Genomic DNA, 16,803 nt, shown 5'->3' with positions numbered 1-16,803 from the left:
GTCCAGTCTGTGGGCCCAAAGAATGAAAGCAGGAAATTAAAAAGATTTTACAAGGGTTTGATTTCTGCATGTACCCAAAAAATAGCTTAGAAATAAATGACGTTGAGGTTTAGGCTTCAAACATTGAGATGCAGTGGGGTTTTGTGGCTGCCTGTTTAACAGGTCTCCAAGCAGTAAATGATTTCACACATCATACAGGTTTGGGAAAGTCATGCCTAGTGAAGTGAGACTCATTCAATAAACTGTTACTTACAGTTCTTATAGTGCCCAGAATGTGAAAATTTATACTCCTTGATCTTTGTGCAGAAGAAAAAGAAAGTGATCACAGAAAGAAATGAGCAAACAATAGTAAAGTTTTGAACGACAGGACGGTGAGGTTGCCTTGGTTGGGTTTGTGCAGTTGGGTTTGGGTTTTTTTCCCAATATGTTGCTTCTTTTTTTATTTTTTTCTGCTTGAGATCGGGGGAATAAATCCCTGCAGCTATTTGCTCACCTTTAAAAATGAATTTGAATCTGCCAGTGACCTTTTAGTATTTTGCTTTCCATGAATGGTCAAGAAGAAAACAGTGAAATAAAAATAACAGAGAAGCTTGGAATAACTCAGAGAAAGGTAACTTAAAGCTCCAATTCCTTAAACATCTGCTGAAAGCACAGCTGAGTTGGCATGTCCCCTCCCAGTTCCAATCCCCGTCCCAGCTGGGACCCCTGTTTGTGTTCCCACCATTCTGCCTGTTCACCCCAGCTCTGAAACGACCCCATGACTGCCAGCTGCAAAGGGAGAGCTGGTGTAGTGCAGTCCTCAGGGGTTTGAAAAGCTGGCAGTAGATGCAAATTCAGTGGGTTCTGGGGCTCAGGGAACATTGGTGTTGCTGCAGGCACAGAGGTAGCAACAGAAAGTAAATAGAAAGCAAACACTGGAAGAAAAATATTTCTTTGCTTGTTTTAGTTTTATGCTGGAGACAGGCTTGCTGGGGAGGTGATACATCCACGTATGTGAGAATAGCCTTTTTGCCTTTTCCCCTGTTTGGAGAGGGGGAAGGAAGACCTTGGGCATGTCAATGACCCTTTGTTATAACCCCATTTTTTATAATTAAAAAACACTTTTGTTTTAACCTACTATATAGTGAAGGACTCTGAGCATAATTTGCTTACATTTCACATATAGGTCCAGTCCATCACCATCCAGGGTCAGTGGGAATGTTTGAATGAGGCTCATCTTTTGCTGTGGATATAAATCCTAGAATATTCCTTTCAGCAGCCTTTGTGAAGCTTTAGCAGCTGTGAAAAGCTTCTTTGGAGTCCTTGTCTTTGTAAAAGACAAAATAACTTTTATTTGTTCTGACTTTTGGTTTTATATGAGATGTTTCAGCTACTTCTCAGTGAAGCAGGAGCATGGGCTTCAAGGGAAAAAAATCTCTGTTGATAGCAATGGGTTTTATGCTCCTAAACCATACAGGTGAACTTGGAAACATAGCCCAAGGTGAAGGTGTGCCAGGCATTTCTCCAAGTGGCAGTGCCAGCTCAGGAAGTGCTCCCTCCTGTTCCCCTTGTTTGTTCCTGCCCTGTGCCATGCTTTCCCTCACCCAGGAGTCTATGCCAGCCCAGCTGTAGTAGGAATTCTGTAGTTTCTCCAAACCAGATGTGCCCCTTGGCCAGGTCACACCAGGAGCTCCTGTGCTGGGAGAGGGTCAGAGCAGGGGGCTGGGGTTTGAGCAGGAGCATTGGGATGGGCACCCTTCACAGTGGTGTTGCCACTGACAAATGTTTATCGTGCACCATCCTTAGCTGTGAGCTAGATGGGTTTACCATATCTTACAAGATATTGTAAGTTTGTGAATAAACCCAACACACTTTTTACCTGTGTGCAAGGGAGATCTGAGGGAATGAAGCTGAGGCGATGCTGTATGAGAGTGAACTTCAGTGCAGCTACAGCTCCTGCACTTCAGTGTCTTCATCCCTTAGGGATGGCCACATATGACTTTGTCTTCCCACAGAGAGTTTTTTCCCCTGCATGTTTCTCTGCCCCTCCATCAGCATACATCCCCTGGCCCAACATGGACCAACAGACTGTCGCCTGGTGTGCTGCAGACCCCCAAAACCCTCCTCTGCAGTGCTTGCCCCAGGATGTCAAAAGAGGTGCTGTTGCAAGCAGAAAAGCAGAAGCTAGGCACCTGTGAGGTGGGAAGACTTTATCCTGTTGAGGACAAAAACCTCCCTGCCCCTCCCCAAAGTATTCTGGACTGCCAGGAGGAGTATGTCTTCTAGCATGACTGTAGAACATCCATCCAGGCAGATCCCAGACCTGACCAAAGGTTACGGGCTCCAGACAGAAACACTGACTAATACAGGACAGAAGTATAAATATGTAAATATTGGGGGAAGTCATCCCACAGGCATGTGGGATGCAAACTTTGTGGAGCAAAAAGAAAGCAGAGTGTACTTACATTCCAGGGCAAAGGCTTTCAGAACAAACAATGGCATTTCCCTAATCTCACGGACAGAGACAGTTTAGGACTGTCTGTGTTAGCTGGGATGTTCAGGGAGCACTGACGTTTGTCCTCATACTTGAATCTGTTGCTTTGGAAGTTGTGAGGCCATGTTAGAAAGCAGCAAAGGTAGTTAGCAGTTGAGAGGCAGCCTGATTCCTGTCTCTCAGTGCCTACCTAGGAAAGCAGTATTAGGCATCTTTTAATCTAGCAGACAAAATCTTGCAGCTCAAGTTAAAATATAGAAATTTAAATAGGAAATAAATGGCAATCTTAGTACTAAGAGTAATTCATCAGTCCTGTAGCAAGGCCGAGTGGAAAAGTGAGAGCAGCTAAACTTTCGGGCAGGTTACTAAAGTGAAATCTCATTCCCTATTTCCTTTCTGTTTATTTTTTATTAATGAAAGTAGGATATAACTCTTCCAAAACTAATCATGGCAATGATAGGCCTGACCAGTCTCACTTGCAGCCTGGGAATGCTGCTTTCCAGTAGCCTGCCATAGCGTAACCCTTGTAAAATCTGCCAGGTTTAAAAAGTAAAAATGTGTGGGAAAAGAGAAAGCGTGCTCAGTAAACGGACTGTGAGCTTTGGGCAATGGTAAACATCTCCTTTCCTTCCCACCAAAAAAAAGTGAGAGAAATTTGACAACAAACACATGGCAGAAACCAGCTTCTCAGGGAGAGTTTACTGCTGCCAGTCTCTAACTGGTCTGTACGCTCTAAGCGCTGTCTATGGAAGACACAACTATGTCTTCTCTTGGTCACATCAGATACAGCCCTATATTGTGCTAGAAATCCAGTTCTTTATCTCAGGGAAAACTTTAGTTATCAGGTGTGCATTGAAGAAGATGTTTAGAGATGCAAGCTACTGTACCTGTAGAATGTGTAATAGCTCCCAGATCTGATGTCTAAACCCAGAAGTATGGATGAATGACACCTCTTCTGGTAACTTCTTTTATCCAAAGATCTTGAAGAGCTTTCTTAATTCTGTCAGGATTATTGAGCTTGTCTGGTCTGCCATGCTGAACATAAGCTAGAGAACTTCTTCCACTGGTTTCTCCGCTGGAGAGAATGAGCTCTCATATAAGTATCCAATATCTAATCATGGCTAGTAGACAAAATTTATTCTAAATAAATCAAATCCATCCATTTCTATGTAAGTAACCTGAGAGTTTCTATTCCCTCCAGAGAGCCAGAGCAGCCCCCACTGAGTAGTGATTTAGAACCCACAGACCATCCCTGCTTTACCTAAGGGACAATTCCTTGCAGCTCCCTTCATCTTTTACATAAAAAGCATCCTCTAAAGTCTGTCTGTCTGTCTATTGCCTTCCCTGAAATTGCTTTTCTTTCAGGAGACTTTGTTTTTTCTCAGTCTGCTTTCATTATGAAACATCATCAGGTAGAAACACTTCTACTTAAAAAACCTTTAACACTGTAACACGTGTGGTTATCTGACCTCATGTAACTGCAATTTCTTGCTATTCTGCTTCTTTCTATCCTACCAAACACAGCTAGTAATCTTCTTTCTGTAGGATGTTTGTATGCAATCTGGTCCTGCAAGATGCTTTGTCTTGCAGTCTAAATGCTAGAATTGGAAGTGCTCCATCTGATGTGGAGTTGGTGGTTTAAGGAAACTAGCAGAACTGTCTTTCAAGATGTTTCTCAGAGAAATTTTGCACTTTAGTCCCCCTTCTCAAGAGATGCTTAGGTTTTGTACCACCTGGATTACATTTCTCTGGCATTCAGATGATGTGATGACTGATGCTGGCAGAGGAGCTGTACACAGACAGTAGGAAAATGTGTGTCAGGCAGAAGAGACAGCCTGAGAAACAAAATTAACCATCTAAGTCTCTGGTTTGTTTAAGGTTACACAGTCCCAGAGAAAAGCAAGCTAATAGTAACATTTCTAATATGCAGTGAACTTCAATATCATTTTCAATATGCCATATCCCAAGAAGGGTAGAGCTTGTATGATTTTCCTTTTCCTCCTTTCCTCCTGCCCTCCTTTCCAGTGGTATTTACTCATGTCTCTTCAGGCTTTGGCTAATGCTCTACAGTGGGAAAAATAATACTTTTTCCACTTCTGATTTGTGCAGCAAAATTTTCTCTCCCTTCCACTTCCCCATGAAAGGGAATGTGATAAGAAGATGACCATGATGTTTGGCAGTTTTCTTCTGGAGTGCTTATTGGCACAGTAAAGATACAGCAGTATGTTGCAACATTTTCCGAACTTAGCCCCTAGTTCCCAGTGGAGGAATTTAGACAGATTCATTCTTTTTAGCTTTTGAATGAGAAGGCCTGGGGGGTTGGGATTGTTCTCTTTTCTTACTACCTAGAAAAATTCTTCCTCCTATTTTACAGCTGTCACGTTGTTAATAGTGCAAAGATTGCCTGTGAACATTAACAAGGACTGTTAGAAGCAAAGGTCCCAGTGTGGAAAGAACAAGTAGTTAACACTCCTCCAGAGAACCTGGGCCAGAACCAGGTGTAATGGATTTATGCTAAGAAGCTGTCCTGCAGGAAGGGACTGGATTACTCTGTGGGCACAAAGACTAATAACTTTCCACTTTGAAATGTTGGGGATTTTTCTTGTAACCACCTGACACAGTTTGGGCAGGTGGATGATGTGTTAAAGCAATGACTTTTTGCCAAAAAACCCTTTTGCTTGAGCTTTATGAAAAGTATGATTGAATGCTGGTTGCTTGAAAAGCCAAATTCTCATTCTCAAGGGCACTTTGCATGTCTCTTTCTCCAGGGGCTTTCATGTGCCTCTTATGCACGAGTATTAAAGCAGCAAAATATAACGTCTTTGTTGAAACCACATTTCCCTTTAATCAGCTTTTCTCTGCTTACTTTGAAATTAAGTACTTCAAAGCTATTCTCTGAAAGAGAGATCTCCTGACAATGCATTTGCTTGTCTGCAGCCCTTAGCTCCATGCAATAAAATCTTGATCTGTTCCATGAGCCAGGGTTGTGCTTCACAGGTTATGTGTGGGACCTCAGACTGTCTGTCCCTACAGTGTTCCAGGAAGGTGGGAGTTGGATTCTGAAAATGCAGCTCTTAATGAAATAATTTACTAATTTCTGACAAGTTATGATAACTTTTAGAAATTTTGCTTGTCTGTCTTCCCATATTTCAATGAAAAACAAAAAGAAAGCCTCCTGTATAGTCAAAATGAACCTGCACTTACTACTTGTTTGGTAATATCCCCATATGCGTTATGTAAATATAGAACATTGAAAATCTGAATTACTTTGGCTGTCTCTATTTTAAATCCAGCAACTTTAAAATAAAGATCTCTGAGAGCACATCATGTTTCACCCCATCTCTGGGATAATGGGAGATAACATCCCAGCATGATAGCTGCAGGTGCTGGCTGTTCAAATGTCACCTCTGGTTGCACAAGGGCATTATAATGTACCTGTTAATTCCTTAAGCCATTGACTGCAAATTGTAGTTGTGTGCAGATTGCCGCAACAGCCATCCTGCATATCAACATGGGCTGCCTGGAGCATCCTGGTATAATTTTGGTCTCTTTGTTGTCATCTTGGAAAATACTAAAATGTAAGCTCTTTGTTCTTAGCACATGTCTTAGCACAGTGCCCAGTGTATCAATATATGACCCGACATTCTGTGACGTTCTCTGTTCTGGTGTGATGGGACATTTACAGTTACAGAAAAGCTTTTCTGTCCTCATGCCTCTGAGCAACCTTTCATGAGGGAGCAATGAAAGGAGAGGCAAACATCATGATAGACCCTCACCCCTTGTGCTTCACATTTCCTGGTGTACTTGTAATGCACTATGGGGATATGTTCAGGTAATTACAGTGAGGCTGCTGATGCAATTGTACTGGTAAGAAGATAGCACAAGATAGGACAAGATCTTGCAAGCTTAAGCTAAAGGGGACGTGGTCAGAAAAGGGTTTATGGATGAAGATGTTTCCCACTCATTTTTCAATGAAATATGATAGAGAGAGACCAAAAAAGGGATACAGACAATGACACAAACCATTGGGCACGTCTGCTCCATGAACTGTACTCATTGGCATGGCAGTGTGAAAACCCATGGCTCCATGAATTAAAGTCAGAGAAAACAATTCCAGAAACTAGGTTGTAACCACTGTGTTTTTCATTAAAAACCTTCTACCTGGAGTTATCAGTAGCATGGAGGGTTTGGTGCCTGGGCTTTTTGTAATTCACCTTCAGTAGTCTGGGTAGAGCTGGACACACTGGACTGTGTCCCAAAATTAACTGCATCACTGGTGCCCCACTGAACTGCTTGTGGCACTGCTTGTGCCAGACAGGGGAGTCCATATTGTGATTCCTTTATAAGAATGTTATAAGCTTGGCTTTTCTCAGACTGTACTGTAGACAGCATCATATATAAAACTTAAAAGCGTAACTCATTTCTTACAAAACAAGGTTTAGGTTTGGCTTGTCAGGAGGGAAAAAACCCACCATTTGAAGGGTGTGAGGGTTAAGTAGCTACACTCTTCAAGTTGTAGGCATAGTTAAAAAAAAATCACAAAGGACGGCAACTGATAATGGGTTTGATGTGATGCAGAAAATATGCATGTCCTCCTCAGCCTGTGCCCCCGTCTCCCTGCCAGTGTTATCACTGAGACCTGTTTGAGACCTCCATGAGATATCACAAAGATCACTTGCAGCAAATGTGTCATCATTTGAAATAGGGGAGCCACTGTGGCCTGATTCTGCCTTTAACCCTTGGCAGGAGAACAGGTGGGTTCTCACTTCTGCATCAGACTGCTACTTACCACACTGGGCAACTTCAGTTGGGGAGGCGAGGAAACAGTGGCTGGACCCTGGAAGCTGATAGTCTAAGTGCAATAGTAGAGCTCCTGGTTTGCTAAATCAGTCAATCAGTCACCCTGGGAAATGTTCACCTCTGGAATAATATTTCTCCTTTGTCAAGCTCCTGTGCAGAGTGATGAATTTTCACCTGCTTCTAGACTGAGTCATTAGCTCGCTGCTAAGACTAGGTAATACATGTTATAGGCCACAACAGCCAGGGAATACCTTTAATTTGTGCTTTAGAGAGCTCTTTATCCAGTCACAGAGATTGAGTGTAGCAGCATTTGTTGTAATGTATGAAATAATTAAGTTATGAATTGTTCAGAACTGGCTGCTGCATTTGAGTTGGCCTGGATGGACTTGGCTCACCATGATCCTCACCGGAATTGTACATTTTCCCTCCATCATGACCACATTTACACTAGAGAATTTTCAGTTTTATTTAGACACTAGAGGCAGAGCTTCCTATTGACAGGTTTCCCCTGACATCAAGAGAAAAAGTGACCTAAAATATGTACATTAGAGATCTGTTCATATTTCCCAAAAAGCAGGATGTCAGGTGTTGATCTCAGATACAGTATTACCTGCATACTTCTGGCCAACTCCTAAAGGCCTCTTGTCATGACTCTTAATTTACCTCTTACTTAAGTGTTTGATTTAAAAACCAGATGACAATACAAATTATTACTCTGCTCTGGCTTTTACAGCCCAAGCTCACTCCATTTTCCGTGTAATATGCACCCACTACTTTGATTTTAAACATCCAGACAAAGGTCAGATTTACTAACAGGGAATTCAGAAGCCCCTTTCAAGTCATGTATGCAACCACTCCATCTTCAACTTCCTGCAGCTACTCAGGTCAGGAGAGGAGAGGTGCCTTGGCAGCACCAGGGGACAGGAGTCCTCCTCCATGTGCAACCCTACACAGATGTTGGATTGACCACAGGAGACTCTTGAGCCAGGAGGCTGAAATATATTTTTTAATTAAAATTTAAATTACATATTAAAAGTTAATTAATATATTAATGATGCATTAAATTTAAATTGAAATTATTTAATAGCTTCAAAAGCTACAGTCTCTAATTCCAAACCACCTTATAAACGCTAGAAGGAGCCTCTGTAGTTTGCTTTACCCCTGAAGGGCTTCTAGAATGGTGAAAAAGTATTCAGATTTCAGAAGCTGAAACATGCCTTGCTGGAGAGAGGGGCTGACTTTCCAGACATCCCAACAGCACTCTTCCCCAGCAGTCAGGGTACTCAGGCTCAAAAGGGGATATCATGTCTTGTGTTGTACTTGTGGGCTGATCTGATTAAAGTAGAAGTGGAAAAAGAAAAGGTCTCTGAGGCTTCATTTCAGCAAAGTATTTCACCACAGTGAAAGCAAATTAAGGCTGAAACTTATGCTAAAATACTTCGTTGAATCAAAGCCTAACCCAGTAGTTTGCCTGTCCCCTCATGCTTTGTTTTAATTGGTGAAGCCAGGCATGAACGGACTATAATTCCTGCTGAATTCTGACTATAATTCCTGAAATAATTTTTCTATCAGTGGATTAGAATTAATTGGGCCAAGCAGCAATAAGCTGTGCATGATTCTGGTGTTGGTTTTGATATATAAATATAACCATTGTGGAGGAAACTTGTCTTTTCAGTTTGAAAATTATTCCTGATAGAAGCTGTGCTTTTGTTTCTCCCTGCTTGTCAGTGGGTTTACATACTTGGGTAAGGAGGAAGCAGTGCAGAAGTGGCTGAAGAGTAGTAGCACTGATTATATTTGATTTGCATCTGTACTATGAGTGGGCTTTGAGTCTCTGTCACATACCTTCAGCTATGCCAGTGTCCAACCTTCCCTCCTGCAGCTGCAGCCATTCTCAGTGTCTCTGGCATCAGAAGAGGATGGGTAATTGGCATGAGATAGCCTCACAGGCTTTCCACCTATCCATGGCAACAGAGAAGAACAAGTTTCTCAAGTTAATAATTTGGCTGCATGTGTGTGACAGAATTTTACCCATATTCATATTAAATTGTTTTCCCCAATGCTTGTGTCATTCAGCCCAGCCAGTCACTGTCCAGTCCATTAGTTTAGCATCCCAGCCTGTTTGTCTTCAGTTCATGTTTCATTTTCACCTGCTCACCACGTTCATTTTGTCTTCCTGCCCTCCCGGTTCTGCCTCACAGGTCTTGCTTTTACCCTTTTGCATTTAACTCAGCTTCCTCATTTTCCTTCCTTTGTTTCCTTCTCTTTCCTTCCCTAGGTTCCCTGCAGGATGAAGAAGATCTTCCTCTCCCACATGAGCCTCCCTTTTCTCTGTGCAGCCAGGGCTACAGTAGAAAGGGAGGTGCTGCTTAAGTGTGAACAATTTCATTTGAAGAAATTATCAGCTCAATAAGTCTCTTTCTAGTGAGCACAAAAAATTACTATTTTACGATGGTTTTTAACATCACCAAATCAGTGTGAGCTTAGACATCACTGGTAGAAGTCCTTGGCACACAGGGCACTCCCCCCTACCAGCATTCAAGTCCTTGCCAAGAAAACATGCCACCCTTTCACAAAGAAGGGCAATAAAGATGTTCTATTTAGCAAACTCACGTACTTTTTTATCTGGTTTTGGAGGCAAACTGCTCTGATGCCAAACCAGGGGGGCCTGGATCAGCTGACCTCCTGAGGTTTCTTCCCACCTGAATTACTTTATCATTCTATATCATTTTGCCTGAAGCTGGAAAAGAAAAGAGTTAGCACACCAGCTTAAAAACCTCAGTGAAAACAAGTGAAATTCTGATCATGTGAAACCAGTGCCTTACAAACGCAAGCAATCCTACAAATAGGCAGGTCTCCCAGACCCATCAGTAATGGCAGGCCTCACACATGAGCTCACAGAGGTATCCTTTAATCCGTAATCAGCAGCGATGTTACCCGTGACAGCTTCGCTTCTCAAAAATTCTCCATTTCAGCTTCGCTTCAGTATTAGTTTACAAGCACAAAGGTATTTATTGATTCATGTTGCTCCTGGTGAGAAGGTTATCCCAGGTGCTCCCTGCAGTTGTCTTCTGCTATGGCCCCCTCCCCAGCCCTCTCTGCATATGATGCTGTGTCTCTGAATGTGCCTGTTGTTCCTGAGCGCTTGTACATTCCCAAACCTGGCTCAGTCAGATGGCTCCATTGCCATGTCCTTTTCCTCTAGCAACAATGACTCACATGATTTTATATCAAAATGCTCATGGGGTAGCCTACAAGCCATGTAATGTCTTTGGTTTGAGTCAAAAGAGAGGAACTGAAGATTTTTTTTCCCTTTTAAACATCCTAGTGTGATAACAGAGAAACCACCGGCAATGATTTTGCACAGAAAGAAATGCAGTCATGTCTGACACGCTTATCTTGGCTAGAAAACTGGAGATGTCCTGCACCATTGTATCAAAGACTTTCTTGAATTCTCATTTTATTCCTGCCTGCCCTACTTGGTGAGTGGCTGGAGGTATCCGGGTTAATGACACAAGTGTCCTCATAGCACAGCAGCCCCAGGAGTGAAGCACAAGCCATTGATCTAGGGGGCCCTCAGGGCACGCAGCCTCAGAAGAACACTTGAGGGTCAAGAGGGGTGCTGGAGCTGAGCACTCCCACTGTGGGGCAGCGATGGTAATAGCTCTCTGTTGTCAGTTCTTATGACAAGGGCTTGCTTGAAAAGCTGACCTGCAGGAATGCTGCAGATTATTAGAGTGAGTCTGGAGTATGGAGATTATCACTTAGGACACTGTTTTCATTTGTATTTTGTCCCTGATGTTATTATTTAAGTCTTACCCACTTGAATAACAGTGCTGCTACTATTTGTTCTTATGCATCCAGAGAAACCTTTGTTTTTCCCCAGCACTTAGGTAAGTAATGTATCTGGCACAGCACATTTCTCACAATGCTGCGTGCACTCCATCTTCCACCCAAAATGTAGCCATCTGCTACCAGCTTTACTTCCATTTTTTCTCTACTTGATGCTTTTCAAGCTTTCTGCTTTGTCCTTCACCTCTGCAGTCTGTGTGTGTTGGAGGGAAAACGGGCAGAACCCATGGTCCTGTAGCCTTTTCCCAGAGGTTTTAGAGTCCTCTGCAAACCTCCCAGACCATTCTGTCTTTCAGAGTTGTCACAGACTTTTATCTCTGTCTGTCAGAGGTAGAATTAATCCAGGATCTGGGAAGGCAGTGAAGGGTATAGGAGAGAAGTGTCTGGTTTTGCTACACATTTCAGCAATAGCACAACAGTAGGAGTTATCACAAGAGCACACCAGTGGCCTGTGACAAGGCACATGGGTGTGTAATACCCACCTGAGTCGAGGTATTGCACCTGGGAAGGATTGAGCCTCCAGATTCTAACCTCAAGTGACAGGAAGCTCTCCTGAGCAGAGGAGAGGGCGTGGGTCAGGGATGTAACTCGGTCATGGAGCAGTTGTGGGCTGGAGCATGTATGCGTTAACACAGTGGCTAAGAGTTCAGCAAATGGGGACAGAGTAACATAATTAAATCAGCAGGGAGAAATGAGAAACATGAAAAGGTTGTGGAAAAGTAAACACGGGCAGTGGAAACACTTCATTGTGAATCTACATTTTTGGCTGCGTTTCTCCATTTGAGGAAGTAGAGGGACCAGATTCTGACAACTGGTCTCAGTCCTGTGCATGGTCCAGAATACTGGCATAGCACAGAGCTGGCACTGGCCCTGGGGGGATGGAGCTGCTGTGTGGCTTGGCCCTACACCTAAGGGGTGGTCCTCCCTCTCTCCAGGCTGAGTTAAGCGTGTCTGTCCCTTAGGAGAGGATGATATTCTTACCTCTTCTAAGGAGAGGGATGTTCTCAGCTTCCCCTCCCACAACGAAAATTTAAAATGACTGTGAAGGTGCATGAGAGTAACAAGATAGGACCAGGGAGCCCTGACAACAAGTGACTGTCTATGCTAGAGGCTTATTCCTGCATTTAGGAGATGTTAAGTGTGTGATGCTCCCCTGTGTGTCTGTGAGAAACTGTAGGTGGTAGAGGGGGAAAGTGAGAAGGAACATAACTTTTGGCTATTGTTATAGGGAAAAGAGAGTTATCAAGTCGTATCTGTGGAATGTTTCCAATGTAGTAGTATGAATAGCTGGATATGATTAACATTTCATGAGAGCTGGTGACTTCCAGTATGCAACAAGCTATGGTCCTCTGACAACACACACATCCAGGGCTAGCATCTGCATCAGCAGTGCTCCCCCTAGCCAGGGCAGTGTCCGTCCACTGTTCAACAGAGAAGAACGTGTGTTTCTCAGAGCATGGTAATTGTGCTGTGATTAGATATTAAAATAGCCTGGACTTGGGGTTATTTGTTGGTTGACTGACCCATAAATTGATAGCAGGCATCTCCCTATCTAAAAGACAGTCAATGTTATTCTTAAATCATTAACATGCTTTTGCTCTGGGCCTAAGCAGCCTCCACAATTCAGCTGAGTCACGGTGATGTCTGAAATTCCTGTGCCTCGGCTCTCACTGTGAGCCTTGCATCTCCGCAACCAAGTACACAACAAGGAAAGGTTTCTGTGTGCTGTCATGAGAAAATGATTTGGGAAACAAAATAGCCCAGAGGAAGATAAAGCAACTTTGAGTGGGAAAGAAGCATTGTCATCTTTCGTCTGTAACATGATACAGGATTCCTTCTTCAAGAGAAATTTGTGATTAAGAATGTCTCAATAAGACTGTATAATCTCATATAAATTCTTTCATGAGGAAAAGATCAAGCACTGAAGATTTTTTAAATTTAGTGAAAAAAAGGCACAGGAATAACCAAAACCTGGGCAAATTCCAAATATTTTTTAACAAGATGATACCCATGCAAAAAAAAAAAAAAAGTGGAAGGAGGGGCGGAGGATTGCCTGTGTTTTGAAATGGATTGCTACTGTGTGTTTTCCTACAAATTGTGCACTAATTTTGCTATATTGGAGTGCAAATTATTGGGATGAGTACAGGCTTAATGGGATGAGTTGAGTGGCATGGGCTATGTCATAGGGCTAGATAATAGCCTTACATATCTGCACGTCCCTTACCCCACAAGATGTGCAAGCACACTTTTTCACAGTCAATTACTGTTAGTAGTCTTACTCCATGTGTACAGTTACACGTGTGTGCAGGCCAGCCTGTCGTTGACAGAGCAGGGGGATGTGCTGGGTTTAAGCAGAAGGCTGATTCTTCCCTTCAGCAGCTCTGCAGACACACAGGCCAGCACAGTAGTCTACATTTCTGGAGTACTCCAGCCTTGGGATCACAGCATGTCTCCTACTTGTGCATGACTGCGACAGCGCTTCCCCTCTGAAGGATATGGTGGTTTATGCTGCTCATTAGTGTTGACTCATGCAATGGTTTGGTTTCTTGTGCCCATGTATAAACTTACCTGCATATGGGTAATATAAGAAGCGTTTTCCAGTAGAACAACAGCTAGAGTATTAAGGGGTGTTCCTGTGAAGCTGCACAGACCAAATGAAAAAGCCCACTCTCAAAACCAGCCCCATGGATCATCAAAACTGCCTTTAAAGTATTAAAACTATTTTGAAAATCTAATTTCTTTGACTATCCTGTTGCTTTACTTGGCGTGCTCCACGCACCTTAAAGAATACAAACCATCTGACTTTGTTCTCATAAACAAGAACAGTGGGACAATGTGTGGGTTGCATGTCTTGAAAGGAAAAACTACAGCGGACTTGGTTTCCCAGGGTAGGGCTTCCTCTTTCAATTTGCCAAACACGCTTCTCTTTTAGAAGGATCTGAACCATATTTTAGGGATTTAAACTGTGGATTCCCTTACATCCATCATCCCTAGATTTTACCTTATGAATGCAAAAACCTTACACTGAAGTCAAAGATATGTGTTCTTTCTAATTACACAGTCATAGAATTATGGAATGGTTTGGGTTGGAAGGGATCTTAAAGATCATCCACTTCCAAACCCCCTGCCACAGGCAGAGACACCTTCCACTAGACCAGGTTGCCCAAAGCCCCATCCTACCTGGCCTTGAACACTGCCATGGTCCATTTATTTTTTCTTTTTTAGTTATGCGTGTAACAAAATGAGTGTTTCCAGCTACAGAAGAAACACCGCCACTTTGTACGAGCAGGAGTTTGGTAACTGTGTGTGGTACTCCCGCCGCTCTCTGCTCAAGCAGCATCCAGGAGGGAGGGCAGCCGGCAACCTGGGGACGGAAAGCTCGGAGCGAGTATTTCATGGGGGTCAGTGTGAGACATCTCACAGGGAAAGTCTTTCTGAGGCAGAGGTTTGAAAAACTGTGTGTAGAGCCTCAAAATGCAGAGGTCACGATGCTGACAAAGGTGATGGTGTGACCTGGGGGATGCTGCAGGACAACCCCCATGGCCACTTGCTGTTTTCAGCTGCTGTTTTGCCCCTGCCAGCTCCCAGGAAAGCTCTGTGAGAGAAACCAGTGTTCTGGATGAGAGCCTGAAGCATCCCCTAGCGTGGGAATAGCATTCACGAGAGGATGCAGGGGCTGATTTACGTCACAGCACTGCGTATAAAACAACAAGTTATAAAAGGGCATTCTATAGAAAGGAAAAAAATGCTAACTGAATATCAGAAGAAAGTTTGTGTTCCTGCTTTTAGCTTAACGTGGCTCCTTTTTTAGTTGCCTAGCGGACTGAATTTGTAGTAGCTGAAAATGCCACAGAGTCATTACAGTGAGCTTGAGAAAGTGCTGGGAGCAGCACAGCATTTCTGAAACACACCACTCTGTTTGCTATGGTAAACACTTGAGATCAAAACATGAGGCGATGGCAGCACTGTTGCCTGCTATGAAAAAAAAGAAAAGATAAGAGATATGCATCATTTTACAAGAAACCTGTGTCGGGTGACATATGTTATAAAAACCTGCTGTGATTGACAGATATTAAAGGAAAAGTCAAGTAAAACCAGCCCAACAGATTATTTGCAGCAAAAGACTAGCATTTGCTCTTCCCCAGCCTTTTCTTTCTTTATCGTCTAATTCTCACTTTTCCCATTCAGCAAACTTCAAAGGTTAATCACTGACTGGAGCAAACATGAAACCTTTCTCTTGCCCTCGGAACATTCAGCTACAAGCGCTCCTGAGGGTTATTCCGGTGGAGGTCTGACGCCACCTAAAGTCTCCAACAAGTTTTGCAGTAGAAGAAATCAGCATTTCTCCCCAGCCTTCTCGTGCAGTAACAGCTCTGAAGTTATCAGTTATTTATAGTTCTTAGGGTGGCTACCCTAAGCACAGCAGAAGTCTGCACTCTGAGAAAATTAGCTCAGTCATGCTAGGCTGGGTAAATATCCAAATTTCTGTCATCCTCAGCTGCAAGAAGCAGATGTTGGAACTCAGTCCAAAATCAAAGCTCTGAAATGGAGAGCCTGTCTTATTCCCCTGATACTAAAAACTAGCTTGGTAATGGTGTTCCCTTATTTTTACCATTTGGAAAACATGTGACTGTAGAAGGGAATCAGATTCACTAGATGAAGAACAATGCATGCAAGATATTTTCCACAAATGGTAGCAAGTCTTAATGTTTAGAGATATCAATGAGTATTTTACAGTATTGAGCAGGGTTAATACCTTTATCACTAGAACTGGTCAGTAAGCCAAGTAAGATGTATTATAATAAAAATATGCAGTTGTCACAAAAATATACCAACTTTGAAAAATGTGTTGCTTTTGCTACACTTCTTTTGCACAGGTATTGATTGTTGGGGGGGTGAGGTACATCTGATTTAGTAGAAGGTTCTCTTAATATTGTATTTCCAAATGTATTCTATTTTTAATTTCCATTTTCCCTTGTTTGTGCATTAGTGCTCGACATAAGAACTTCAGAATCATGCATTTTTATTACTGGCATGGTCATAACAGCCATGCACAGAAGTTGCTTTTGGATTTTAAGCATCATTCAAGACTGCTGTTGAGTGCTTTTGGGAACATTAAGCCTTGTCTTCTAGATCAAAGTGTCTCCTGACTGCTATAATGAAACAAACTGAGTCTAGTTTTTTACTTTTAGTTTCAAATCCCCTAGAGTGAGCACAGGAGGAACTATGATGCTGTGCAGTACAGAAGTGGTAGGGTCCAGAAGGGGACCTGGGCCATGAGAAGTGATAGAAGGGCAGGCACTTGCCTTCTAACATGCCGTTTCCCAGCAGGTGGTAGCTGTTCTAGACATCTGCTAACCTGGTTGTTCCTGCCTTTCCAGCACCCTCTCGAGCTGCTCGCATGCCGTGGTGGCCCTGCTGTACCCTTTCTCCTGGCAGCACACCTTCATTCCTGTCCTGCCCTCATCCATGATTGACATCGTGTGCTGCCCTACCCCCTTCCTGGTGGGTCTGCTCTCCAGCTCTCTGCCCAAACTGAAGGAGCTGCCTGTAGAGGAGGTAGGAGCTGGCACCAGAATTGTGTTCCTGAAGTAAAGCTGTCCCACCCTGGAGAGGGCCTGCCATTCACACACAAACTCTCACATGTTTCATTTTTAATCTGTTTCTTTTCTGCTTAA

General features: G+C 43.1%; 2 protein-coding genes across 3 annotated transcripts in view; both read left to right on the top strand.

Annotated features, from left to right (window-relative positions):
- RPL27A (ribosomal protein L27a) overlaps positions 1-16,803 on the top strand; it is a 224,431-nt gene that overhangs the window by 196,831 nt on the left and 10,797 nt on the right. The window lies entirely within an intron of this gene.
- DENND2B (DENN domain containing 2B) overlaps positions 1-16,803 on the top strand; it is a 135,312-nt gene that overhangs the window by 112,847 nt on the left and 5,662 nt on the right. For both annotated transcript variants that reach the window (XM_061342426.1, XM_061342428.1), the window contains one exon: positions 16,507-16,684. In XM_061342426.1, the coding sequence (XP_061198410.1) occupies positions 16,507-16,684 (178 nt within the window). The remainder of the gene's footprint in view (positions 1-16,506; positions 16,685-16,803) is intronic.

The sequence above is a fragment of the Neopsephotus bourkii genome, unplaced genomic scaffold (assembly GCF_033783945.1).
Source record: "Neopsephotus bourkii isolate Nb327-2 ecotype Australia unplaced genomic scaffold, CSIRO-AGI_Nbou_v1 NB_1792, whole genome shotgun sequence".
In the NCBI taxonomy this organism is placed as follows: domain Eukaryota; kingdom Metazoa; phylum Chordata; class Aves; order Psittaciformes; family Psittacidae; genus Neopsephotus; species Neopsephotus bourkii.
The sequence above is the reverse complement of the archived record's forward strand: the minus strand, read 5'-3'. Positions and strand labels throughout refer to the sequence as shown.